At 38.4% G+C, this 25,208-nt stretch overlaps 1 protein-coding gene across 4 annotated transcripts in view; it reads right to left on the minus strand.

The window, feature by feature from the left end:
• Positions 1-25,208, minus strand: part of GMDS (GDP-mannose 4,6-dehydratase) — a 421,100-nt gene that overhangs the window by 349,381 nt on the left and 46,511 nt on the right. For all 4 annotated transcript variants that reach the window (XM_065667470.1, XM_065667469.1, XM_065667471.1 and 1 more), the window contains 2 exons: positions 7,097-7,141; positions 3,386-3,473 (listed from right to left, as the gene is read on the minus strand). In XM_065667470.1, coding sequence (XP_065523542.1) covers positions 3,386-3,473; positions 7,097-7,141 — 133 coding nt within the window. The remainder of the gene's footprint in view (positions 1-3,385; positions 3,474-7,096; positions 7,142-25,208) is intronic.

A 25,208-nucleotide genomic window follows, 5' to 3' on the forward strand; every position in this document is an offset into this window, starting at 1 on the left:
ATTTAACATGTGCTTGAGGCTCCTCAGGATGACACAGCACAGCAGGTCACCGTGTATTCTTTGAATTTGCTTTTACATCTGCATTGCTTGAAAACGGACAGTTCTGAAAGGTCTTCAAGACCCAGATGAAGCTGTGACTAACAGATAAGGGAATGGTAGTGCAACTCTTTCAGAAAAGAGGTAACTGTGATTAAGTATGAATGCTGGCAAGCAGGTTATGACCCCTTTTGTGCATACACATCAATTAGCCATGGTGGGGGCTGCATTCATTACTGCCATCAGCCCTATACAAACTGCACTGGTATAACACTTCATTTCCACTTGTATGAAATGCAGCTGTCCTGCTTTCCAAATGAAATTCAATGCATGAAACAAATTCTGCCTGTGGGCCACAGCATGCACAAGATCCCAAATGGTTACGGGATAAAACTATTCTGATACTGGTTTTAACGTGCAATCTTTAATACTGTTGGTGTCCAGACCACCTTAACAACTGCTGCATTTTTCTTACAATGCTAAATAGACACCCAGAGCAAGCACTACCTAACCTATTTCTCCAATGGCAGTTACCACCTTTTTTAAGAACTCTCTGGGCTGGTGGAAGCAGGGAAGAACTCAAATGCACTACCCTTTCTGTACCAGAAAAGAAAGCTTCCCCTAGGCAACAGGAGACCCTCTTCTGCTGCTGCTAACCTTGGCTGGGAGTTAAACAAAATCACCCTGCCAGCTTAGCCAGATAATATTGTTATAAGAGGTCCAGGGAGCAGCAGCAGCTCTGTGTGAGCCTTATGGTCTGAAAGAGCAACTGGTTCCTCTCCAGCCTAAGCAGCAGCTGAGCAGGAAAGACAGTTAGGCTCTCTCTTCCTACACCAGAGACATTCAGTTCTGCCACCATTCCCAGGCCAGAGAGCAGTCTCAGAGCTTCCCAGGGGAAGGTGGGCTGCAAGCCATGCTAAGCCAAGCATTAGAAATACCCTCCCATGATCACCTTAAATTTAAAGGTCTCAAAGGGGAATACCCATTTTGGTCTACAAGCAAGTCTTTAAAGATTCTTGTCCAAAAGGGCTTTTTTTGAATGGGAGCAGGACATGAGGCTTTGCTCATTTTCTGACCGATGAAAAAGAGGTCCTTCAGGAGTAACGTAAGTGGAAAGACTTCCTAGAAATGGGGTTTATTTGGTACAAAGATTTATAAACACAGATTAAATGTCAAAACCTTTGGGTTTTAGCAATATTATCCAATCTATAAACCTCCTTAGCAAGCAATAGCTGAAGGACTTGCTTCAGGAAACAACTTGTTTTCCTTCTTGCTCTCCCTACTATTTTTTTTTGTATAAAGAGGTTCACTGTCTACGAAGATCACCATCGTGCACTGTGTAATCAATTCCTCATGGGAAGAACACATACAGTAAAGACAAAATTAGGGTTTGCTCACATTAACCACTATTGCTTCTTTGCTTCCTCCAGTACTGCCTGGAAACCCATTGTTTCCAAACAGTTTCCATGGAGCAGCTTTTCCTGAGATTCCAAGTCCAATTCCTCCTCCCATTCATATGGCTGCATTCCTCAGTTAAACGAAAATTAGATAAAAAGTGAGGAAAAACATTTAAGGTCTGCTTTCTTTTCTTTTATTCCATGCCTTTCCTTAAATGCTCATTTACATATTTATCATGATCTACGCTGCCTTTTCAAATCACTTTTCGTAGTCACATGATGGTCCTCACAATGTGCAGTTCTTATTTGATTTCTCTTGCTTCATTTTACCTTGTAAACCCTGAATACAAGTCATAGGAAACACAGTTCTTGCATGGTCCTTGACAAAAGCACAGATTTCAGTATTCTTCATGAAGATATTTTATTCAGTTTTACCCCTCTCTCAACCAGATATTTTAAGGCGCAATGTACAGTAAGTAGCAGCTATCCACAGTTTTGGGTTGGGGTTTTTATTTTTAATTACACGCAAAGATCAAGTGAACTCTAAAAGTAGCATTATATATTACAATTTGATAAAATTAGGCTCTGTTCAACCATGGGGAAAGCAGACTTCAAAATACATGAGACTGCATAGAGATATTTAGTGTTAATAATAACTTAAATTGAACTATTTAGGACAGTGTCATTCTGTACAAGTCTACAAAATATGAATAGTTTAGAGAACTATATGCTTGTTAAAATGCTCAATTCCTGCTGAACTGGAGCCATCCAACATTTGAGCTTCTCATTAAGTGACCAGTTAACCTTAAAGTACTCAAAACAATTTTTGCAAAGCATACACTGAAGGCAGTGATTTTAGCTTTCAAAATTATCGTCGGTAACAGAATACAGTAAATTGTTAGCTAATTTCCAAAAACAAGGCCTTTCCTTCAGAAAAAAAAAAAAAAAGGTATTCATTTCCTTGCATGCAGAAATTCAGAAAATTCATTCTTCCTGTCATCAGTAGGAAGTGACCATGTCTTATCCATGCTGTCATGCAGGCTGTCCCCAAGCCTTCACCTCCATCAGGCACTAAGAAACTCATGAGGATACAGAAGTGGAGTACTTAAGATAACTGCCTCAAAACCTCCCACATTTTACTATTCTGATAGCTCAGTGTTTTTAACCTCCTGTAGCTTTATGCAGACTCAGTCGTTTTCTAATTGCTACTGCCTAAGTATATGTGAACTGTCTCAGCATTTCCACACAATTCCTTATAGAATCATAGAATAGTTAGGGTTGGAAAGGACCTCAAGATCATCAAGTTCCAATCCCCCTACCATGGGCAGGGACACCTCACACTAAACCATCTCACCCAAGGCTCTGTCCAACCCAGCCTTGAACACCGCCAGGGATGGAGCATTCACAGCTTCCTTGGGCAACCCATTCCAGTGCCTCACCACCCTCACAGGAAAGAACTTCCTCCTTATATCCAACCTAAACTTCCCCTGTTTACATTTTAACCCGTTACCCCTTGTCCTACCACTACAGTCCCTAATGAAGAGGACTTCCCCAGCATCCTTTTAGGCCCCTTTCATATTTTTCCCTCTTGGTAACTCACACACAAGAATATCTATGTTTTGTGTCACATTTTCATCAGAGACAGTCATCACTTTCTTTCTGAGATAGAGCAGCTAGCTAACACAAGCAGAGAAAAGGGAAGCTTAGCTATTGAGTGTTGGTTTTTTTACTTGTTTGTTTTAAATAACCAATCCTAAATCAAGCACAGCTTAGAAATAACTACTTTTTACTAACATTTAGGTAGAGGAAACTGGGATTCCCTTCCTGCTCCAGCAGATCTTTCTCCATCAACACACACCACAGACTGAAACCCAAACTCCTCGCCAAAAAAAACCAAACCAAAACAAAAAACAAAACCCAAAGTCACCTTAAATATAAAAACAAACTCTTACTTCCTTCAGTGTGAGCCTGTGGATTCTTATAGAGATGTTCAATCCGGCCTGTATTAAAAGAACTAGACCGACGAACGATGCCATGCACCTGGGGGGGTTGAACACAGAGAAATACAAAAGGTAAGCATTAAAAGAAAAGTGTTCATCATCATCACCTCTCTTTTCACATACATGGGCCTAACCTTTCTATAAGGTAATCAGAGCTTGTCTCTGTTTCTAAAGACAGACAATTATCGAAATCATAACTAAATAGTTGAGATGAGCTCTGATGCTGTCATTTACATTTTCATACCTCTGAGTGGTTTCACCTTCTCCCTTGTTGACACCACTAGCAGCCCAAGCATCACAAACAGTACAGGAAACACTGAATTGCCCTAAAGCACCATCTCCTAGTGAGTAAGACTTGTCAGCACTATCGGAGTTGGAGAAGCAGTATGTGAATCCTGAGACAACCACTTCTCCCTGGCTGCAGAGAAGTCTTTCTGGAGCCAGAGATGATGGGCATGGAAAAAGCAGCAGCAGAAGATGGGGCTAAGGAAAGGAGAGTGAGGGCAGAGAAGAGAGAAGCGGAGAAGAAAAAGACAAGGGGAAAGAATGGGCAGCAGCTGCAAGGCCCAAAAATATTTTAGAAAACAGCTGTTATTCACTTTCTGGGGTGGTGGAAGAACAGCCAGAACAGTCAGTGCTTTTTTATGGACCTCATGAGTCAGTGTTCTCCAGTGGGTTACAAGACACACAGGAAAGCTTAAGGCAGAAACTCAGGTTGGGAATTTCCTTTAACCAGCCATGATAAATAAGACTGTAAAAAAACCCACTGGTTCTGACTAACATTAATGAAAAGCTCATTTGTGTCTAATACATTAGAGAAATTGTTTGAACACTGACCCTGTTTCTTCCTTATGTAAGATAGCCCCATGCCTGCTGACGAAATTCGTGTTAGCTTGGGTTACCAGCTGCAGAAGCTATGCTTGCACAAGCAAAATCAAGCTTCAGCATCTGACTGTCCTCCACTTCTCCCTGCCCATTATTTCTGAAAGTGATCCCTTACACTTTGATGCATCCTACATTCAGCTGCGTTGGGCCATTGCTTTACTCTCTTACTTCAATGTTAACTTGTACCTGTGAGAATATACCATCAGGAACAGAGTTTTGGTTTGGTTTTATTTGGGGATTTTTGTTTTACACATAACACAAGCTATGGTTATTGACACTTATTCCATCTGAAGTCTGAAACTTAACTGAATAAAAAGGTATGCACAACCACAGAGTGAGAGCAGTCGACAGCTTTAAGGATGACATTTTGTGGCAAGATCTTTAATAACAGCTAAATAGCTTCATCTTCACAACTTGCAAGTCAAATTTATGATGCCAATTTCTTTGCATAAAATCTTGTGTGCCCAGCCACACAACAGGCTTATAACATATCTTGTTCTACAATCCAAATGTTAAACTTTCCACAACTAAAATATTTCCATTTTGAGAATCAATGGGAAACTGAGAAACATGGCCTGCCAAAAGAAATTTCCTTCAAATAATGAATTTATAAAGATAAATTTTCATAGTTATGTGGTTAAAGTTATGTGGATAATTTATAGCAACATAAGGTTTACAGAGACACACTTTCAAAAAAGGAAACTTCTATAACTTCACTTTCACAAAAGATGCTGGAAATATTTTGAATACTCAGATGAACATCTATTTTGCTGAGTAAAAAGCAGACTGTAGTTTTAAAGCATCAAATTATTCTAAAGGAAGCTAACTGAAGTGCTCTACAACTCTTCTAGCAAAATTAAATATTTTGGCTTAAAGTCCTGATGAGAGTCTTCCTGAGCTCTCAATTATCTATCTCTGAATGAAGTCACGCTAAAATTCAAGTTCACACAAATGATTGACCAATAAGTCAAATCTTGCCAGCTCAAACCTTGATGAAAGACTGTGCTTGCAAGAGCTTTGTGTCAGCTGAATGACAGTGATACTGACATTTAACCAATGAGATGTGCTAAATGCAGTCACCCCGGGACTGCAAAAAGTTTCAGCAAACAAACAGATCCAGAGAATCTGTTGCACCCAGCGATAACAAGAAAACATGCAAACTTAGCTTCTTTTTTCTGTTCTTTTTTTCCTCCCACTCCTTTTTCTGGTATGCACACACAAGAGAAAGAAAACCTGCCAAATGCCTAATCCATGACAGCAATATAACCGTAAAAAACCTGATGAAAGATACCTTTGTCTGCACAGGACAGGTGAAATGCAAACTTTATGACAAATGAAAATGTGTGCAAACTGGTTAATCTAGTTAAGAATGTAAGAACAGCGGGGGTTTTTTCAACAGGGACTGATTTTTTAAAAAATTCAAATTATTTAAAGAAGCCAAATGCCCATCTTTGGTACGGAGGCAATCACTTATCACATGTATTGTTGTGTTCAGTTCATCAGGAATGGAGGTCTTTAATTGGGAACACAGGAAAGAATTCCAGCAAATAAACAGAGCTGAGGAACAGAAAACAAAATCTCCACACAATTATTATAACCTTTCTACTGTGGAAAGGGTTATATTTCATTTTAGTTGCAATTAACAGTTCCTAATTTCATTGTGGACTAGGAGAGAGCATGTGGTTTTGTCCTTAAAGAAGCAGAAGCAATCACAATGATATCTCTCTTCCCCAAATGGAATGGAAAAATAGTAAAAATAATCAGTTTACAGCACACACATCAATAAGCAGATCAATCAACAAACCAGAAGAAAGGATGGAATGAACAAGGCAAGATAGATTAACCATGTGCAAAAGCATGGAATGAACACACTGGCTGAGAAGAGACCCCTCACTAAACTATGAAGCAGTATTAGAACAGAAGTAATAAAATACGGTATTAGAACAAGCATTAACTTTCATTAAAACCCCAGAAAATACTGCATTGTAGGGAGATCAATCTGACCAGCTTTTTCATTATCATGCATTCTGGGAGAGTCTTTCATGACTAAGAAGGCAAACATTCTTATATATATGCCCACAACAATTCAAAACCATCAAATCATACTATAATAATGTGATCTTGCTTTGCTGGGTCGCCAAAAACATGATTTTGCGAGGGAAATTTTTGCAGCAAGTAGTTAGGAATCAGACTCCCTTTATTTTAAGGAAAAGGTAAATGAAAATAATAATATTAACCAAGAATACAATTAATCTAAGAAAAAGGGTGGAAAATAATACTATGAAAACATATGTTGAGGGTTGGTTTGGGGTTTTTTTTCTTTTTTCCCTTTTTTAAACAGAAAAGGCAAAATGCAAGGTTTTCATCTCTGAAGTGTAACTGCCAAAATAAAAGGGCCTTTAGAGTGGAGAGAGAGAGGGAAAAAGAGAACAAACAAGAGATTCTTATTCCTTTATGTGGTACATTGCATCATAAATTATTGCCTAATTCCTTACAGTTTTGGCTCACACAGGTCGCTGCTTATCTGAGTTGGCGGGAAACATGCAAAGCAGCTATACCCTGAGGAGAAAAGGGAATCCACCAGTGGACATTAGATGATAAATAGTACAATAAGCTGGCATGATTACAGGCCATGCTGCACATTCCTCTCTGGAATTTTGATTCGTTATCTAGGGCTGGAGTGGAAAACATACACAGAGGAGGACAGAAGTAGAGGAAGCTGGAGCTGCAGCATCCAATCGGCTCCATCAGCCTGCAGCCGGTCACCGAGTCACTCACCTCGTAGCCTTTTTCCAGCAGGAACTCAGCCAAGTAAGAGCCATCCTGGGAAGAGTAAGATATAGGAAAATGTTAGAAACACAGTGAATAGGCCTGAGAGATTTGGACTGGTTAAAGTCTCCAAAAAGGGCTAAAAAAATACTGCAGCGAGCTGAACTTGTAATAAGCATATACTTTGATTTCTCCAGATTTATATACCAACCTAAATACCCCACAGACACTTTTTGGTTAATTTTATATTAAGAAGCAATATATTTTAAAATAAGTTGCTTACAAATAATGCTTGAGAACTCCTGTCTCTTGAATCTCTTCCCAAGTTCCATTATGAAGTGCCTGGGGACATCTTTCCAAAATATCCTAACCACAGTTATTGAATGTGAACTATTTTGGACATAGGGAAGGAAAAACATTCTAAAAAAAATTGGTACAAGCTATGCATACTCTGCAAGCCAACATGCCTCTGTAACACTCGGTCTCTCTCACATCTCCCTTGCACACACACTGCTTCCACAAATCCTCCGGAAGCAGCAGTTATTCTGCCTGACTAATTGAGTTTTCAAAACCATCTCTAGCACACTGTATATTTATACTACAAAATACAAGCCACTTTCACATTTTACGTATCATTGAGGGTTGAGAGTTTGGGTTGTTCTGGTTTTGAGTGTTTTTTGTTGGGGTTTTTTTGCGCCCCGCCACCCCCCCCCCTTTCTTTTCCTTTCTTTTAAATCCTTGTCAAACTTAAATTATTAAACTTGCAAAACTTAAAGACTTCAAATCACACTTTTTTCTGGAATAAGATGATTTTCCTGGCATCACTATTGTCAGGACTACTAAATGAAATATAATAAGGAATCAGACACATTTGGTGTGTATACATATTATGCTTATAAATGTGTACACACCATCACAAACCCAGCAAAGCTTACCCCTCCAGAAGAGTGGTCACTGAACAATTCAGTGAATATTACCCATGCCCAAAGAGTCTACCTTTTTCACTAATTTTTTGAACTTGTTCCTTTCACATGTGAGAGTATTCCAGAGTCAATTGACTTGCTACAGAAAGACCATAAAAACCATGGGATACCACCTATGCTTACATGCTTAAACTCCATGTTGTGGATCTGCTCTGCTGTGATCATAGCCAGAAACATTTAAGCGCAAAACTAAACAGATGTCTCTCTGGTCCTATTTTTTACAAGCATGTTTCTCAAAGAAAAATCTCTCACACCTCAGATTAAATGAGCTTTTCTCATCTCATAGACAGCCTAAGGAGAGTAACATACTGAAGTAAGAAATATGAGATGCACTAGGAGGCCCTAGAGCAGCAGGACTGCCAGCAGAGACTGCTTACTACATTGATGGGAAAATCATGCACAAGTCTATCCAAAATGGCACAGTGCAGTGTACAAGGGGCATGCTCCTGTATGTTTAGAATTGCAACATTATTAGAACTATATGACTTTATGGTATGTTTCGTAAGCTGTTAGTCCAGAAAAGCTTGAAACCAAGAAAGCGAGTCTCAAGCTTACTTACTTCCTCACTACACCTATACACGTGTGTTCACACAGCTTTACAGTTCTGTAACCCGACAGCCACCAGTCTATCACACTGGTTGGTCTGGAACATGATAAACCATGTGTGCCATGGAATCACTGGAACAGTCTGTTTTCTGTATATCAACTGAAAGGAGAAATTCAAAGAATATGCAAACTCCAAAAATGGAAACTCTGGAGGCAAAGCAGCTGATGACAACTACCTTTACTGTGGTTGTCCTCTTTTTCATTAGTAATTCCTCCAGTATCCATCACAGGTGGAACAGGGGGAAGAAAACTTCCCAATTCTCCTTAGTTGTTCAGTTCACTAAAGTAAATAAATATATAAAATAAAAACAAGGTGAAAGTGGGAGACTCAGAGAGTAAAAATGAGATGAAAAAAGAAAGACTACGATTACTTCGGAAGTTGATGGGAAACAGGCTTGACTAGGACTGAACCCTGTCAATAAGGTCTTGTTCTTCTCACCCAGGCCATTGCTCAAACTTTCCAGTCGTCCTGGAACATTTTGAACCAGCAGTGGCACTCACTTCCTCTCCACTTCCTTTCCAGGTCTATCAAGTGATAGGGCAGGGCTTTACAATGAGTGGGAAACAGGCAACAAGTGTGAAAGCTACTGGTTTCTGGCTCTGGCACAGCACAGCTGATTTACTGTCTGGTAATCGCACACAATGCAGATTCATGCTGTCCTGCACTGCGATACCATATCACACACGGCTCCCAGGCTTCATGTTTCCCTTCCTTTTCAGTAGAGCAGCTGTCGATACAAATGGCAATCAGAACAGTGATCAAAGTGTCGAAGCGTTTGTAGCATGTAAGGATAGTACAATTTTCATTTTTTCCTAATGAGGTCAAGGAGTAAATAGTATTAAGCTCTATTAAGTGATTTAATCTTTTATCCATAGGATATTGCATTATGCACATAAATTCTATTATCAAACCTACTGATTTTCATTTATACTACAAACAGAGCTTTCAAGATTCAGGAACCACTGAACCATGGAACAAATATTAGAGGAGCTTGGTGTTTAGCAACAAATCTCAATTTTTTTAGGGTTAGCACATTTTGCTTTGAGCCACAGGCTGCCAACCATATCCATTCCTGGTTTGCATCTGAGTAGGAATGGACCAGCATGACGTGCATAACTTGGTCTAATCTGTGAAGCTGGGGACGGGGGGAAGGGTCCTCGCTTTTGTAAGGGATGGTTATAGTCCTTGATCATTTCTTGCTGAGAGTTTTATCCCACGACTATGGTCTAAATCATCTCCTCAATAGTGAAAGAAACCAATACCAGCTTAGATGGCAGTGAGCACATGCAACCAGAAAGCCATTAATATACCCAGAGGCCAATCTGCTCATTAAGGTAGCTATAAGTACCCTACTCTCCAAAGCCAGCCAAAAATCAAGGTGAAAAAACAGTCTATACAGATTAGAGTGCTTAGTTACTGTGCTCCCTCCACTAGGCAATATGCTATTCTACTTTAGAAATGTCACATTTGAGAGTTTACCTCTGCTAATGTAAAGTACCCATGTATTGCTATTCGGTTTCCAACAAATCAGCAAAATGAGGTTTTGCTAAACCCAAGACACCTCAGCCAAAAGTAGGTATTTTGTCTGTGGCCAAAACTTCAGTCTTAAAATAAAACAGCATACAAACTGCCTTTAAGCAGGACTGCAAGGAGACCTGGCTCTGCATAGATATGTCAGATCAGCTTGAACGGTCAAAACAGTTTAACAAGACTGAGTAAGCAAACCACCTCAGTTAAAATAGTTCCTCATCAGCACACTGACATATTAAACTTGAAGAATCACTATGCTGTCTTTAGCCAAATAGTAGTTTGAAAGCACATACAAAGAATGATACTTCAACTGGCTTCCAAGACACAGCAGCAGGTTTCCAACTGCAGCTGCTTTACAGCATGTCTGTAAAATTCCCAGACAAAAGAAAAGAGTCACATAAACTAGAGAGAGATAACTTAGGATGCAATATTTCATATTTAATACAGTAGTTAATGTCAAGAACTTCAATAAGCTTTGACACACTATCAAAGAAAACCTCTTCCAACAGAGTGAAAAAATTGAAACGTAAGAGTTAGTGCTTTGCCACAAACATCTCGAATTAAAGAGAGTATTAAGTTTGACTTGATCTGTGAGCAAAGAACAGGATCATTCAGACAGACAACTGAAAACAAGTGGAAATAAACTGACGATCCAAAATCTCCTTTATTTTGTACTGTTCTACATCAGGAAATTCCATTTGCAATTGATTTGTTTTGGATTTTGCAGAAGGCTGCAATTCCAATTACAAGGCATCTTCGTCCTCTTCCTTTGACATTGACAGTTCCAACATCCTCCTGATGACTCCTGGATTCAAGAACCAGGTTACATCCTACCTGAGCATTCATAATCTATAGAAGGGGACTCCCTTTTCCTGCCACAGCTCCTCTCTGCTAATAAAGAGGAGTGGAAAAAGTAGTAGGTGGCTGAACAAAGGAAAAGAGACCAAGAGGAGGAGGAATAGGATTCTTCTTCTTACTATTCCTAGAACTCCAGCAGAACTATCTGGACTGTTTTTTTCATGGTGAGAGGAAGGAATTAAAATCCTAACACAAGTGATGCAAGTGTATTAAGACTGTAACTCAGAAAAGAAAGGGCTCCTGCTGCAGGAGGATAGTATAAATATTTGAGAAGAAACATCCCACCGTATGGTGGTAAAAAGGACATTCCCTACAAACATGCAACAGTAGGAAATCCCAAAGCCATGCAAAAGATAGCGATAAATTCTACTGCAAGATCGCTAAAGAAACTCTCCACCGACAGCCCAGCTCTCTATTTTCTGAAACAACAAAGCTGATTCTATCAACCAGACTCCCAAACCTGACTCCCAGCCACAAAAGATAGTCACTCAAAAAGCACCACTTCACTTGATAGCACAGCAGAGAAGACAGCCTGACTACTGTGTCATCTCCCATACTCTTCATTCCTTTGCAAATAGATTCGCAATAAAACCTGAAAATATAAAAACACAACACACCCACTCTCAGCTACACTGTTTGAAAGAGGTGTTGGGTTTTGATATTTCCACAATGGGAATGCATGATGAAATATCTATCCATTTGCTAAATGCTTTACTTCTGTGCCACCAACACAAAGTTTTCAGACTTGACTGCTCCTTGGAAAAAAGTGACATAATTTTCCACATCACACAAAAGACCAAAGTTGGTTATACTTATGAAATTCAAAAATCACATTAAGGTTCATGCCATGCCCTTAGGAATAACACTACAAAGGTGAGTTCATAGAAGTTCAAATTATAGATGGTGTCAATTATCAAGGTCATTCATAGTGATTCTAAATTCCTTTTGAACTACAAACTACATCCATGCTTTGCTGAAGTTAAATTTGGATAGGTTCGATTAATCTGTTTGGGGGACTGCGCGTGAAAAGAAGGTGCACTAATTCAGCTACGGGACATGGGGTTTATTTCTTACAGGGAGCTTTCTGCAGTAACATCACCAATAGCACACTGTCACCATTTTCATTTAGCCTTGTTTCAATGAATAACCTATACCTTCATTAAAAATGCAGAGCTATGCCAGTGTGCTATGCCTTGCACAATAAATTGTTGCTTTGTGAAATTTTTAGCTTTTGCACAGCTATCAGCTAACACTACTTTAGTAACTTATTAAGCTGGAGTATGGTGACAGATCCTTTGAAGCAGGGAACTCACACCACACTAAAGCAACACCTGAATGATTTTAATTACAATCCATAATAACAACTATTCATTTGTTTGTAGCACTCTGAAACAGGCTTCCTTAAAAAAAATTAAAAAAATCCATGAGTACTACAGTGTAATGTTATTTTTGCTGAAACGTGCATACTTCTAATGACTTCCAGTGATTTACAGAGGAAATCGGTAATTTTTTGCAGCTACTATAAACAGAACAGTGCTGCACTTTGTCTCAAATCTTCAAGGCAATACTCAAGGTAAAGCATTAAAGCATTCATAAAAAATTCTCTATACTGAAAAAAGGAAGAATTATGAACTCTGAAGTATTCAACTGATTTATTAAAGCTGCCACCCTCCAAATGCAGTAGTTATTTTGCTATTTTGATTTGTATTCTGGCCAAGTAAGAATAGGAAAACAAGTGTCTTTTTGTTCCTGCAGTCAAAACAAAAAGTCAAAAGGCAATAGATGTTAAAAAGAAAATAAAATAATAATCTTTCTTGTTTAAAAACATTCTTCACTTAATTGAAAGGCTTTTGTAATGCATTAACTGCAGAACAACAAAAGAAATTAAGTCATCATTAGCAGTAACAACAAAAAACATTCTAATTATATTAACCTGATCTTTTTCAACTAAGAGTTGTTTAAATAGTAAAAGAAAAGTAGAGTTGCTTTGGAAGAGTGAATCACCTTGTTTTTTCCTAGTCTGAGCTCCATCTGACCTCATACACTATTCCACTGTTAAACTATTAAGTTATATTAAGAGCTGCAACTTCAGTTACGAACAACAGCAACAGGTTTTTCTTCCTTCCTCCCTCCATTTATCCAAAACATTGTTCACATCATCAATATCTATAACTATTCTACTGTGAGCCTCACTGCAGACACTTAATCTAAAGAACAAACCTCTGAACCACTCTGAAGCCAACTTGAACAGAATAAACTTGTGTAATTCAAAATTGCTCCTTAACAGTAGGAGTATCAATTAGTTATTAGCTTTGGATTAACTTAAGCCAACAACCGTAAGGTACGTCAGTGCAGTAATGCTGTTTGGGGGTTTTTAAGTGTTGATATTTAAAAAAAAAACCAAACTATAAAACCTTCAGTCTAAAACACATATGAAATTCTGCAATAAGCAAATAGTTTGCATCTATCACACAATTCCCACAACATCTCAGCTTGTGAAAAACAAGTTACACCATCAAACTGAGTATACAAAGAGTTTTTTCCTTATTGAAGAAACCCGTGACACTTAAAGTGTTACTTCCAAACACACTTATGTCATGGCTTCCCAGTGACAACAGTCAGGTGCTTGATAGATTTTTATGGAAAACTAAAAAATTATGCCCCTAAACTCCCAGGCTGTGTGCTGTAACATGCAGAAATTCAAAATAACTACTATTTTTTTTCAGATACATCCAAAGAATTACTTTTATAAAGAGGAAAAGCATCGGTAGAGAGCATTTTTGAAATTTTAAAGAACAATGAATGCATATTAAAATCTGTCATACCTTTTTCTTCAAATTTGAAAGTGTGCAGTACATTAATATAAAAGAAGCTAGTTATGAACTCTAAATTTGAGAGAAACCTAGCTATACTTTTCTGGCTCACTAATGAAACCACAGGGACTGGAGGAATGTATCTATAAACATGGCAATGCAACTCATATGGACAGCAGTCCACAAGAAAATAAAAACCTCTGCTTACAGTGTTTGCACTGGGAAATCTATAGCAGTTTTAAAACCCACAAGATGATTGTTTTGCCCATCCCTATTTCCTCCTATTTTCAAAAAGCTACTGGCATCAGGTGGTCTTTCACTTTTCCAAAACAGTAACAGCAGCTATGAGCATTTTGGACATGCCCATCGTCAAGTACTCAGACTAACCCATCAGACCCATTTGGGGACTAACACTGTTGCAGCCAACTCAGGGAGAAGCCCCTCGATCTGCAATGAATGCAAGCTAACCCCAAATGCTAGCCAGTGGAAACCCAAACATACAGAACCTAGCTGGGGAGAGCAAAGAAACCAGGAACTCAGGACTAAGCTGCAGCACATGCTCTCAAAAGAGTATTTTGCACCTCAGACTTTGAAAGTTCTGAGTTGTCACAGTTACAAATCATAAAGCCCGGAAATATTTTTTGAAGAAATAGCATCTGTTGTGTTTAAGACATGTGAGTAACTTTGTGAAGTGACACCAGGAGCAAGGCAGGAAATCTTGGCATGCCATCTTTAACATCCTACAGAGGAAAACTGAAACAAAAGCAGTAACCTGGCTATTAGTGTAAGTGGGGAGGCCACCTGAACTTATGACCGTACCTCAACACACATCCTACTAGAAACTGTGGACCCACCTCACCCCCAGACAGAGCTTAATGGGTTTTGTCATTTGTTTCTGGTGGGTTTTGTTTGCGTGTGTGCGTGTGTGTGTGTGTGTGTGTGTGTGTGTGTTCTGGTTTTGTGGGGTTTTGTGGTTGGTTGGGGTTTTTTTGTCTTTTTTTGGTTGATTTTGTTTGTTTGTTTTTCCCTTCAGCAGCCTAGCACAGCTGCTGAGGTTAAAGCTGCTTGCACCACTTTTACAGTCTAGTATTTATATAATTTTTTTGAATACACCATATATGTTCTATAATATAATTGTAAATAAATATGGCCTCTGTGGTAATACCTGATTGAATGAACAGAGCTATTAATTACACAGCACCTACCTTCCCCTCCAAGCAAAAACAACAGTTGGTGGAGATGCTTAATTGTGTAATAAATGAACTTACATTCAGAACATTACAGCATAGATTGAAAGTGGGCATTAGACCTGACACCTCTTTTCTACATGCTGTTCTTGCTAATCAAGCACCCCAATGACACACGGACTGAGCTTCCTGGTGGAAAGAAGCCAAGCAGGATAAGGATTATCTAGGTGATAGCAAAAGGATGCAATGTTTTTTCAGAGAAGGTTGCAGAAGGTCATCCTTATATTTACAGATACCGCACAATGCCTTGTGTACCCAACTTCACAGCTTTCCCTTGTCAGCTTTGAAAGTGGAAAAAACTCACACAGCTTCATTAATTGCCAAGGTTCTTGTCTAAAGGGAATTAGAAAGGGAAAGCAAGCAGTGACATTTGCTTATCCTATCTGTCAGGAACAGGATTTTGAACAGACAACTACCACAAAACCACCAGCAAAATACCTTTTCCTTCAATTCATATAGTAATAAAATCACCTGCAGTTTGAGTTAGCAGTAACGAGTTGTATCATCTTCAAATGCAGTTATCAAAAGAATTCTTCCAGCTAGCTAGCTGTCATGGACAGCTTCCTATATAAGATTAGGACAGAGATATATCAAGATAAAGCAACCACATAGTTTAAATATCCCCACATCAGTTTTGTTCCAGTTACGCAGTATTGCACAGGTCTCTGAAAACAGAGAAAAGAGAAGCAGCCTTTAAAAAAGCATCAAAACAAATTACTCCGAAAAGTTGTTACAAACATGTCTTACTTTAACTTCTTCCGTTTGCTGTTCCACAAAACCTGAAACTAGTTAAATTTAACTGACTTTACAAGCTGCGGATAGACTTAGTATATAGGACACATTTTAGTAATTTTTGTCTGTATTCATAGCAACTTCCTCTAATCTCAAGGTTGCTTTGTAGTTTTTTTGAACCGCTTTGTGCCCTAAGAACTACAGGAAACACTTGGGAAACCCCCCTGACTCTCTCACTTTGCAAACTGTTCTGTTACATTTATTCCGGGTTACAGCTTACCAAAGCCAAGCATCACAGTATCACAATGCTCCTTCTTTAAAATTCATATTCTTTAATTGCCAAGGGACATGAGGGTGCACTGTAACTGAACTGCAATGCGGCAGTTTTCGTAAAAAGGCAAATATGAAGACAATCACATCTAGTTTTTAATACAGTCATCCCTGGCACTTAAAAATGGCAACATCCTATCTTTAAGAAACGCTTTAAACTTCCATAGCAAGCACAGGAAGGGAACTCGGAGTTTTCTTAATCATCAAATGTAAACATAAGAGCAAAGTGCAAGACAACCTCATTTTCAGAAACATAGGGACTCAAAATGGCCCTTTTGTTTGAATACTAAGCCCCCTGTGAGAAGATTCTCACATATGCACATACATAAGCAGTTCCTAAAATGAAGTACGCTGATCCTCCTTTTAATACTGTTAAGAATTACAGATTAACACCTCTATGCAGCTATTTTGGAATAGTCTTCATGCTTCCCGTTTGTGGGTTCACCTGCTTTCACCTGTGCTGAGCCAACGCCTCCAGCAAATAAAGACAAGAAGACAAGAAAAAAATTTAATTGACAAATAAGAAATCGCACCTTATACCTTATGAATCTTTTTAAATGCTTACGCATTGAATCACTACAATATGCTCAAAGTAGACAGAAAAAGGAAGCTTGCATACTGAACTACATCACATGTGGAAAACTAATTTGGGAAGCCCTTAAGGAGTTCTTCATTGCCACATCAACTAAGGTACTCCACACCAAACCATCTGTCTTCTCTCTCTGCCCCATTCCAAGAGAAGAATCATCATCCATTTTCCTCCTATCCTTCCCCTTGAAGGTGCTTTTAGAAAGCATTTAGAGGCATAAAACCAGGACTGCTACACATGAACCTTATTATGTGACCTGACCAAACTATACTATACAGTACCCTTTTGATGACCATCCTTACTCCTTAGGGATTGATTGCATTTATTTAGAGCATCTGGAAATACATTGAACAAGGTTGCAAGAGTACTACTGAATCATTTTGTACTAGTGAACATGCTGACAACCAGTAGGTGTACATAACCAGACAGCTAGCTTAACCACTCTACCTCACAGAAGACTGCTTAAATGACCCTGCACCTACAGACCTTTTGGAGGAAGATATTTGATTTATTGCAACCCAGAAAGAAGTCTGCAACAGCTCTGAGATGAGGGTAAAACTCCACCTTCAGGATGTAAAGCATCATAGCTACACCCCTTCCCTCCCTCTGAGGACAGTCATGCTGCCTGATAGCACTAAATCTCATTCATTCGGAGCTGCAATTAGTACTGCAGCCATCTGCTATGCACAGACTATCCATAGACGCAGGCCACAGGCATGCTGCTCCTCTGGCAGAACTCCAAAACAACTGTGGCTACATGTTTGCACATCTTGTTTGTTAATACTGCTTTCGCAAACTGACTGGCTAGAAGGATGCTAGCTGGCGCAAAGCTACTCCTTTCGGCTGGATGCCTGCAGAGCAGTCAGCCACCTGTTGCAATTCAAGCACCCCGTGCTTATCTGAATGACCTGTGATGGGAATACCAACTTTTCTAGATCTTTCATAAAATCAGATTGTTTCTAAACACGACAGCAGTCCTAGATCCATAAGGACAATATTCATGGGTTTTTTTCCTAGATATTTTTATTTCACTCGAGACAGTGGTTTACCTGAAGGGGCAAGCTTGAAAAAAAATGTTCCCAGGTATTCTCACATACTTTTGTAGGGCAATCTCAACCTGACAAACTAATTTAGCAATCAAGTGACTAAAATTTGCATCTGAAAGTAAACAGCAGGGGTCTTAGGGAGGGGGCACACAACTCTAAGCAGAGGCAGACAAGGAGGGGTGATCATCCTGCTGAAGTGTGACATAAGAATTTCCCCAAAATTACTGAGATGGGACAAGGAAACATTGAGCTTGCTGTTCTCCTGTCGACATGCAGGAAGTTAAAACCGCAAGTTGCAAGCAAAAGTTTTTCTGCAGATCTATTCAGCGAATGCTATGTTTTCCCACAACTACTGTCGTATTTTGATTTTGTTCTGCAACTTTCCTTAAAACAAAAATTTGACCCAAAGATGTTGGGGACAGATATCTATTTACTCATTCTTAATGCATCTCATGCCAAGCTATGGATGTCAAGTTGTGTTTTTCTCTGTCTACTCATGCTTACATAAATGTGACATGCAAGAAGCTCATATCTAGTCAGTAAAAAGCATTTAATGTTATCTTTCATAAGAACAGCTTTCCAAGTAGCTTATTTACATAAAAGCAGGAGATAGGCACAGTTCTTGAACAGTATCAGGAATCATTTATGCACAAACATTTAACACACAAGTCAAACTTTTCTGATCTATGAGAATTCAGTCTCCATTCAAAGAAACAAGTGGATGTATCCCTCAGTGGATCACCCCATACCCTTGACAGCTTAGCTGTTTTATACTTCACTGATGCAGAATCCTAATGATTCCTTATCATCATGCTGCTGCCTTCCCCCTAGCAACATGTAAACACTCAATTTATATTAAACTTTCACATCAAATGGGGAAAGATTCACCATGTTGAAACTCACTGGTCCTAATGATGCTTTGTGAAAGGTGGTCAGGAGCCAGCCAGCAGCATGGAGATTGGCAGTCCCAACTGCCAATGTTGGTTTTCCTATGAAAACCAACATAAAACAGTATCTTACACACTCTATTTTACAGTCTTCTGCATCCTCAAGTACTTACGCCTAGAAGTTAATAACAAGGTTAATGACATCTTTGTGAGATAGTTCTTGACTTTGCCTATGTTTATTTACAGCTTGAGGAAAACCCTGATAGAAATGCATCCTCCAGTGCAACTGTCTAGACCAGCAGGGCAAGACACTAGAAAGAATCGTCTTTCTTCCCTTTTTAATGCATAACAAGGCTGAGTAAAACAAATTACTCTTGCTGATGCCATCCAGTTCAAGTGCAAACTGCAAAGTTGCTTCCACAATTTTTGTGTCCTTCTCCTGAGAACTAAAGCACGAAAGATGCTGTTGTAACAAGAGGTAAAGATTTAAATGCACTGTCCCTGGTAGTTTAAAGCATGCAAAGAACAGTTCTGTGAAGCCTCGACTTTTGTCTCTGCTATGATTTGTGTTTGAGCTCACCCAGCAACTTAGATTTGGTTTTAAGCCTCTCTTGCCATAATATTGATGATTATGCATGGCACTGATTATAAAACACCCTCAAATGCTATAGCAATCTATGCAAATAATCCTGAAAACAGGTATCAGGAGTGAAAACTGGTTAAAACGTGTATACAAGCACATGTCTCAGCAGAAATTAGTAAGCACGTGTACCCTGTTAGAAGGTGGAAAGAAGCAAAGGATTTTTAACTGCAGAAACATTAATCAGTGGCACATTCATATGTTTTTTACAGAACAGGAATGAACAAACTGATGTTAAGATTTCTGGAAACAGTATAGTAACTGCACCAGCACATTTTGAACTTAACAGATTCGCCGAAATCCAGAAGAAAAGCTTGACTGAAAAATGAAAAGGCTATTAAAGTAATATTAACCTCACCAGTCTCTATTGGATCCACTATCTGTAGCTCATTCAAGGATTACTCAGCTAACTGACCCTTGACAGTGTTTTGTGGGAACCTTCTTAATCAATTCACAATTTTAATGGATGATTATACTGACACTAATAATATTTTATAAATAGAGCATGGAAACAAAGACAGACCTATGGGGTAACCAAGTCAGGGAGCAATACTAAATCAAATGCAAGGCTCCGAAAGAAACATTCAGCTTCCCTGTCAGCAATCATCGAGTACATTGTAGAGCAGCTGGCAAGATCTTCTATTGCTTCTCATCACTTCTTTCTCTGGCCTTCTCCTTCATAAAATTATTCCCTCTTGATATCAGACACACAATAACTGGGCTAAAAAACTAAGCTTGCTGTCTAAAGCAATCCTCCCACCTCTTCTCTCCATCTAGAGTTCAAGCCTATACAGGACTATTGCAACATTTCTGGAGGGTTTTTCTCATTACTTCTTCAGAGAATAAGCTTCTTTTTAACTCTGAGAAAATTGTCAATACCCATGAATTGGGAATACTTTATTAAAATAAACCAGCTAGAATTTATATAGCTCCAGTGCTATATATGCTATTGCACACTACATTTCTTATGCCAATAAAAATAAATTTCTTAAGGGCCTAGCTTGTGACAGAAATGCTACAAGTTATTACCAAAAGGGAAGAAAGAATAGAGAGAAGTCTAAGCATGCCAGATAACTACACAGGAATGCCTTATTCTTAGAATTGTTCTAATTCTCTAAGCTTCAGAGTGTCATATTTTCTGTTCAGGGAAAGAGTTGTGTAATACTTTATAGTGATTTATGTGGAAAAAATGCTATGGTACAAACTATTCAGCTTCATTTTACTTTCTATACATGGCATAATTTACAAGAAAAAGACAACACAGATGTGAGAAGAAAGTTTAGTATGTATTTAAACCGAACATTTCTCTTTTCCGTAACTATCCAGAACTGTTCTTAAAATTTAAGACCCGTGGAAATTCTTTGCAGGGCTTAATAAGAGAAAGACTATATAAGCCTAGCCACACATTTCCAGTTTGGGGAAAGAAAATGATCCAAGGTACTTTAATTCAGTTATGCCTCCCAAAGATAGGATCTGCTGAACATTAGAAAACAGCTCAAGAATCCTTCAGAATTACCAAATTCTAGCACCATAACCAAGTTTTTACTGATCCATGAACTGCAGATACACAAACATGATTTATACTACCAAAAATTATATGTGAGATAACTACAGTAAATACATTTTTTAATATTTACTGCAACTCTCAATCAAAGTTGATTGAAGCAGGGGGTTTGTACTTTACTATTAGTCTTTGAATGATTATTGCGTTTCAACAACCTAAATGTAAGTGCAAGAAAAGTATTTTAACCTTCCAAGTTGCTGTTAAACAAACGTGAACAGCTTTAAGGATTACAGTATTCCAAAATAGTCCAAATTGGTTTGGTCTCTGAAAGATACTAGCCTTCATACTTACGAAAAGCACAACCTGAAGAGAAACTGATGGAAGGAAAAAGGAAGGGATCCTTCGCTTTTTTAAATAGCACACAAAAAGGCTTTTATCCCCAAACCCCATGAACTAATTAAGAACCACACAGCATAGCGCAAACACAATCCTTAAGACTGAAAATCAGTAACTTTTCAACATTTACCTGCAGCATTAGCTAACATGAGGACATTAATTACTTTGTACTTCAGAATCTTTTCAGTCCAGGATAATTAAAATGTGTCTATCTACTTCTAGCTCAGAGGGAATGCACTCTCTCAAGTTAAAGGCAGTCTTAAGCAGGCAAACCAAAGACAAAGATCAAAATTTAGTCATATTAGGTTAACACTCCAAGCAGAACAAATTACTTCTTCTGAAAGCAACAAAATCTTTCCTTTGATTTTCAAAGTATAATGTGATGCTAGCATAACACTAGATTATTCAGTACTATGGTAGGACAAAACTTTTATACAGAGAAAGAGTCCCACCTCTGAAATAATCTAGAATTAAAATATCAACACTTATTGAAGCTTGCAATTGAATGACAGAGAGCACAGCCTGAGGTATCACAGACATCACTGCGATCCAGCAATGGAAATGCACAGCATTTCCCAGTTTAACAGGTCTGCAGCAGAGGCTGCAAGTACCTTCCTGCAAGGCATTCATTGAGACATCTGAAGTCATCAATTTTAAAACTTGAATAGACTTGACAAAAGATTATCTCGCATACCACAGAGTAAGACAGACTTCAGAACCAATGTCAGATCACAGACCCCTAAAAATAGTTCTTAAACAATACACAAAAAAGGTGTTCTCATTTAAAAGATGCATATGAAGGCCACATTACTCCATTTTGAAGGCTTTCTTCAAGATGCCAATTTAACCAGTAACCTTCAAACTGTACTATAGTTATTCCCTACTTTATAGTCAGGATTAATGGAATAATGTACCAACAGGATGATCCATGTGCAGTTAATCAAGTAGCTGTATCTTCCAAGCATTTGTTTTGTTATTTGGGGGGTGTCCTTCACCACCACCACCACTCCACCCACCCACCCCCCTTTTAATTTTAAGCTTCTTTCCTTCACCAGCTCTAGAGACAGGTTGGAAAAGGTATCAGTAGGCCATGAAAAAATAGTAATTCTTCACTGATGCATCCCCAGAGCAGAAAGCGTTTGGATGCAACTTGATGTGACACCTTTGGTTCTGGCACAATATAGCAGTCTTTCAGACACTGTTTGAAGTTACAGAAAAACAATGTGCAAGCTGAAATTTAGCTGTAAATTAACACTCCTTTAATAAAAAGGAACTATAAAATAATGCCATCAGCTGGCAACTCTTTTGTAGCTATCTTCTTACACCTGCAAATATAAAATACACAACAGATGTTGGAGAAAAAGGACTAACTCCATCCCTTCCCACCCCAACTGAAATATTGAGTCTCTATAGGAAAACTTACATACTGTCACTGTACATCCTTGCATACATACTTGTATACTTCCATACTGTGAGTACATACTTATATACTGATTACACTCGTATCTTTTTAAAATGTTTGGTTGTGCTGGCATGTATCTCAATATAACAAATCAAACTTGCACATCAAAACAGGTCTGAAAACCTTGGTATGGTTCTGGCTCCAATTATAGTATGAGACAGGAAAACTGCAGACGTCTTCTTTGCTAGAATGTATTTGCAAAATCTTCTTAAAAATCTTTGGATGTAGGACTGAAGGAAGATTAATTCTAAAGGAAACAAGTTATTTGTAAAAGACAGAGGAAGGTTCACAGGCTCTAAGTCTCTAGTATCTTCTTTTTCTTTCTGTTATATCATTTCACATGTCATGGTTCCTAGGTTCCAAACTCTGACCCCTTACCCTTAAAACTAAGGGCTAAACCACAAGTAAATGCTGACATTTTCAACTTCCACTCTTTGAGCCACACATAGCACAGAAGAACAAGGTATTAGTCTGAAGTCATTAATTCCAAACTAATCATCCAAATGGGGAAAAAACATCAAGCAGATACTAAAGCCACTTCTAGTTACTTCATTTTAATTCAAAAAATACCAGAAAGTATTTGAAAACTGCAAGCTTCCCCTAGAAGAGGGTCCCAACAGTGAAGCAGGAGATTTATGCATTTCCACATTTTGTTTTCAACACTGTTCCCCAATCTAAAAGCTTGGGTATATGTTTCTGTTCACTTTCACAAGCAGGAACAGCAAGAGCAGTTTAGTCAGGTTCAGTACTGCCCTGATAAGCCCATCCTAGTCACCTAGGACCCTACTACTCACAAAACTGACAGCTGTCAGTTCCACAGTGTTTTCGTGCTTTGGAAAGCCAAAAAGCAGCAGCAGAATAAAAAAAAAGGTCTCCATCCATAGACTTTAGATGGCACCATTATAACCTTCTGCACTTGGGGATTTAATTTCCAAGAAAAAGTAAAAATCACAACTGCATTTAATATCACTGTAAATGAGATCAAAATGTTAACAGAGAGAAGCTGCCAAACATACCACGTCTTGGCAACAGTTGCTGGAAATCTGCAAACTAGGGATGCCAGGGTTTGTTTATTTTAAGCATTCAAAATGACTGCTACTGCTGAACCCAGGACAGTAACTGATTAGGATCACCTGAGGATAATACCCTATTATAGTTTCTGTAAGAAAATTTGCAGTTCTTTCAACCATCTGCACAATCATCTTTGGAATATAGTCTACATCCATGCCATTTAGTGTATATATATATATATATATATATAGTGTATATATGGCATAGGCATTAGTATTTTCAAGTAAATCTTTTTTTTTCAGAATACAGGATATCTAATATTCTCACAATGCATTTAAACCCTGTAAATTTTAAAAATAACTTAAGCACAGGAAAATACATAGATCTGATATCCAACTGCCCAACAGAATTAAAAGGCAAACACAAATGGAAAGACAGGAAGATGGCAGAAAAATACAGTTGAAGCAAGGCTAAGGGAAGCATTATAGAATCATAGAATAGTTAGGGTTGGAAAGGACCTCAAGATCATCTAGTTCCACCCCCCCTGCCATGGACAGGGACACCTCACACTAAACCATCCCACCCAAGGCTTCATACAACCTGGCCTTGAACACCACCAGGCATGCCAAACTAATCCTCTTCATTGTTTGATATCTTATTATTAGTGAGCAAAGAATTCTCATAAAAAGGGCCTATAAAAGCAACTGTTTTGTTACAAGCAAATAAGCTAACGGTTTTATTAGAAATGTATGCTAAAAGGTTTATCTGTTAGGCAAGAGTTGCTTTATTATGCAGTGTTTTAAAAATATGATTGAAATGCTTGCTTCACTACTTAGCCACATGTCATGCATAATACTCTGACACAGCAATTATTTCTATGATATTACACCAGTTTTCTTATCCCTGATCCCCCTCTGTGCTTGAAGGTTGCAAAAAAGAAAGCCAATGCAAAGTCTGATTTTTAGTAAGTTAAGATGAAAAAGACAAGCAGAAGGTAAAAATAAGAAAAAGCCAGCTAAACTGGGGAGGTGGCTAAAACTTTCTAAATCCCAGGTTTAGTTTCTTCAAAGGCAGCTAGCAATACCTGAGAATAAGCCAAAACCCCATATACACTAGATTTCAGCTTTCACACCTGTCTGGATGGGAAGGACATGGTTACATTTAAATGTAAAGCCACCACAGCAGAAACAAATGCTAGAAGGAACTGCTTTTTCAATAAAGAAGTGCTCATAAGATTCCCTTGAAAATAAATTTGAAAATTAAAGGCACTTGCTAATTGTTTGAAGAGTGAATTGCCTGAACTGGTCAAATGAGTGTAGCTGCAACATACAGTATGTTTTTATTCTACAACATGAGCTTCTGGTGCTTTGGTGGTGAAGGGGTTGCCACTTCTGTTTTTGACACTATACAAGGCCTGCCATAAGTTATTACAGAAATTGAATATAAGGCTGTTGCATTAAGTTATCTAACATGCACACACAAAGTG

The sequence above is a fragment of the Lathamus discolor genome, chromosome 2, assembly GCF_037157495.1.
Source record: "Lathamus discolor isolate bLatDis1 chromosome 2, bLatDis1.hap1, whole genome shotgun sequence".
Taxonomy (NCBI): domain Eukaryota; kingdom Metazoa; phylum Chordata; class Aves; order Psittaciformes; family Psittacidae; genus Lathamus; species Lathamus discolor.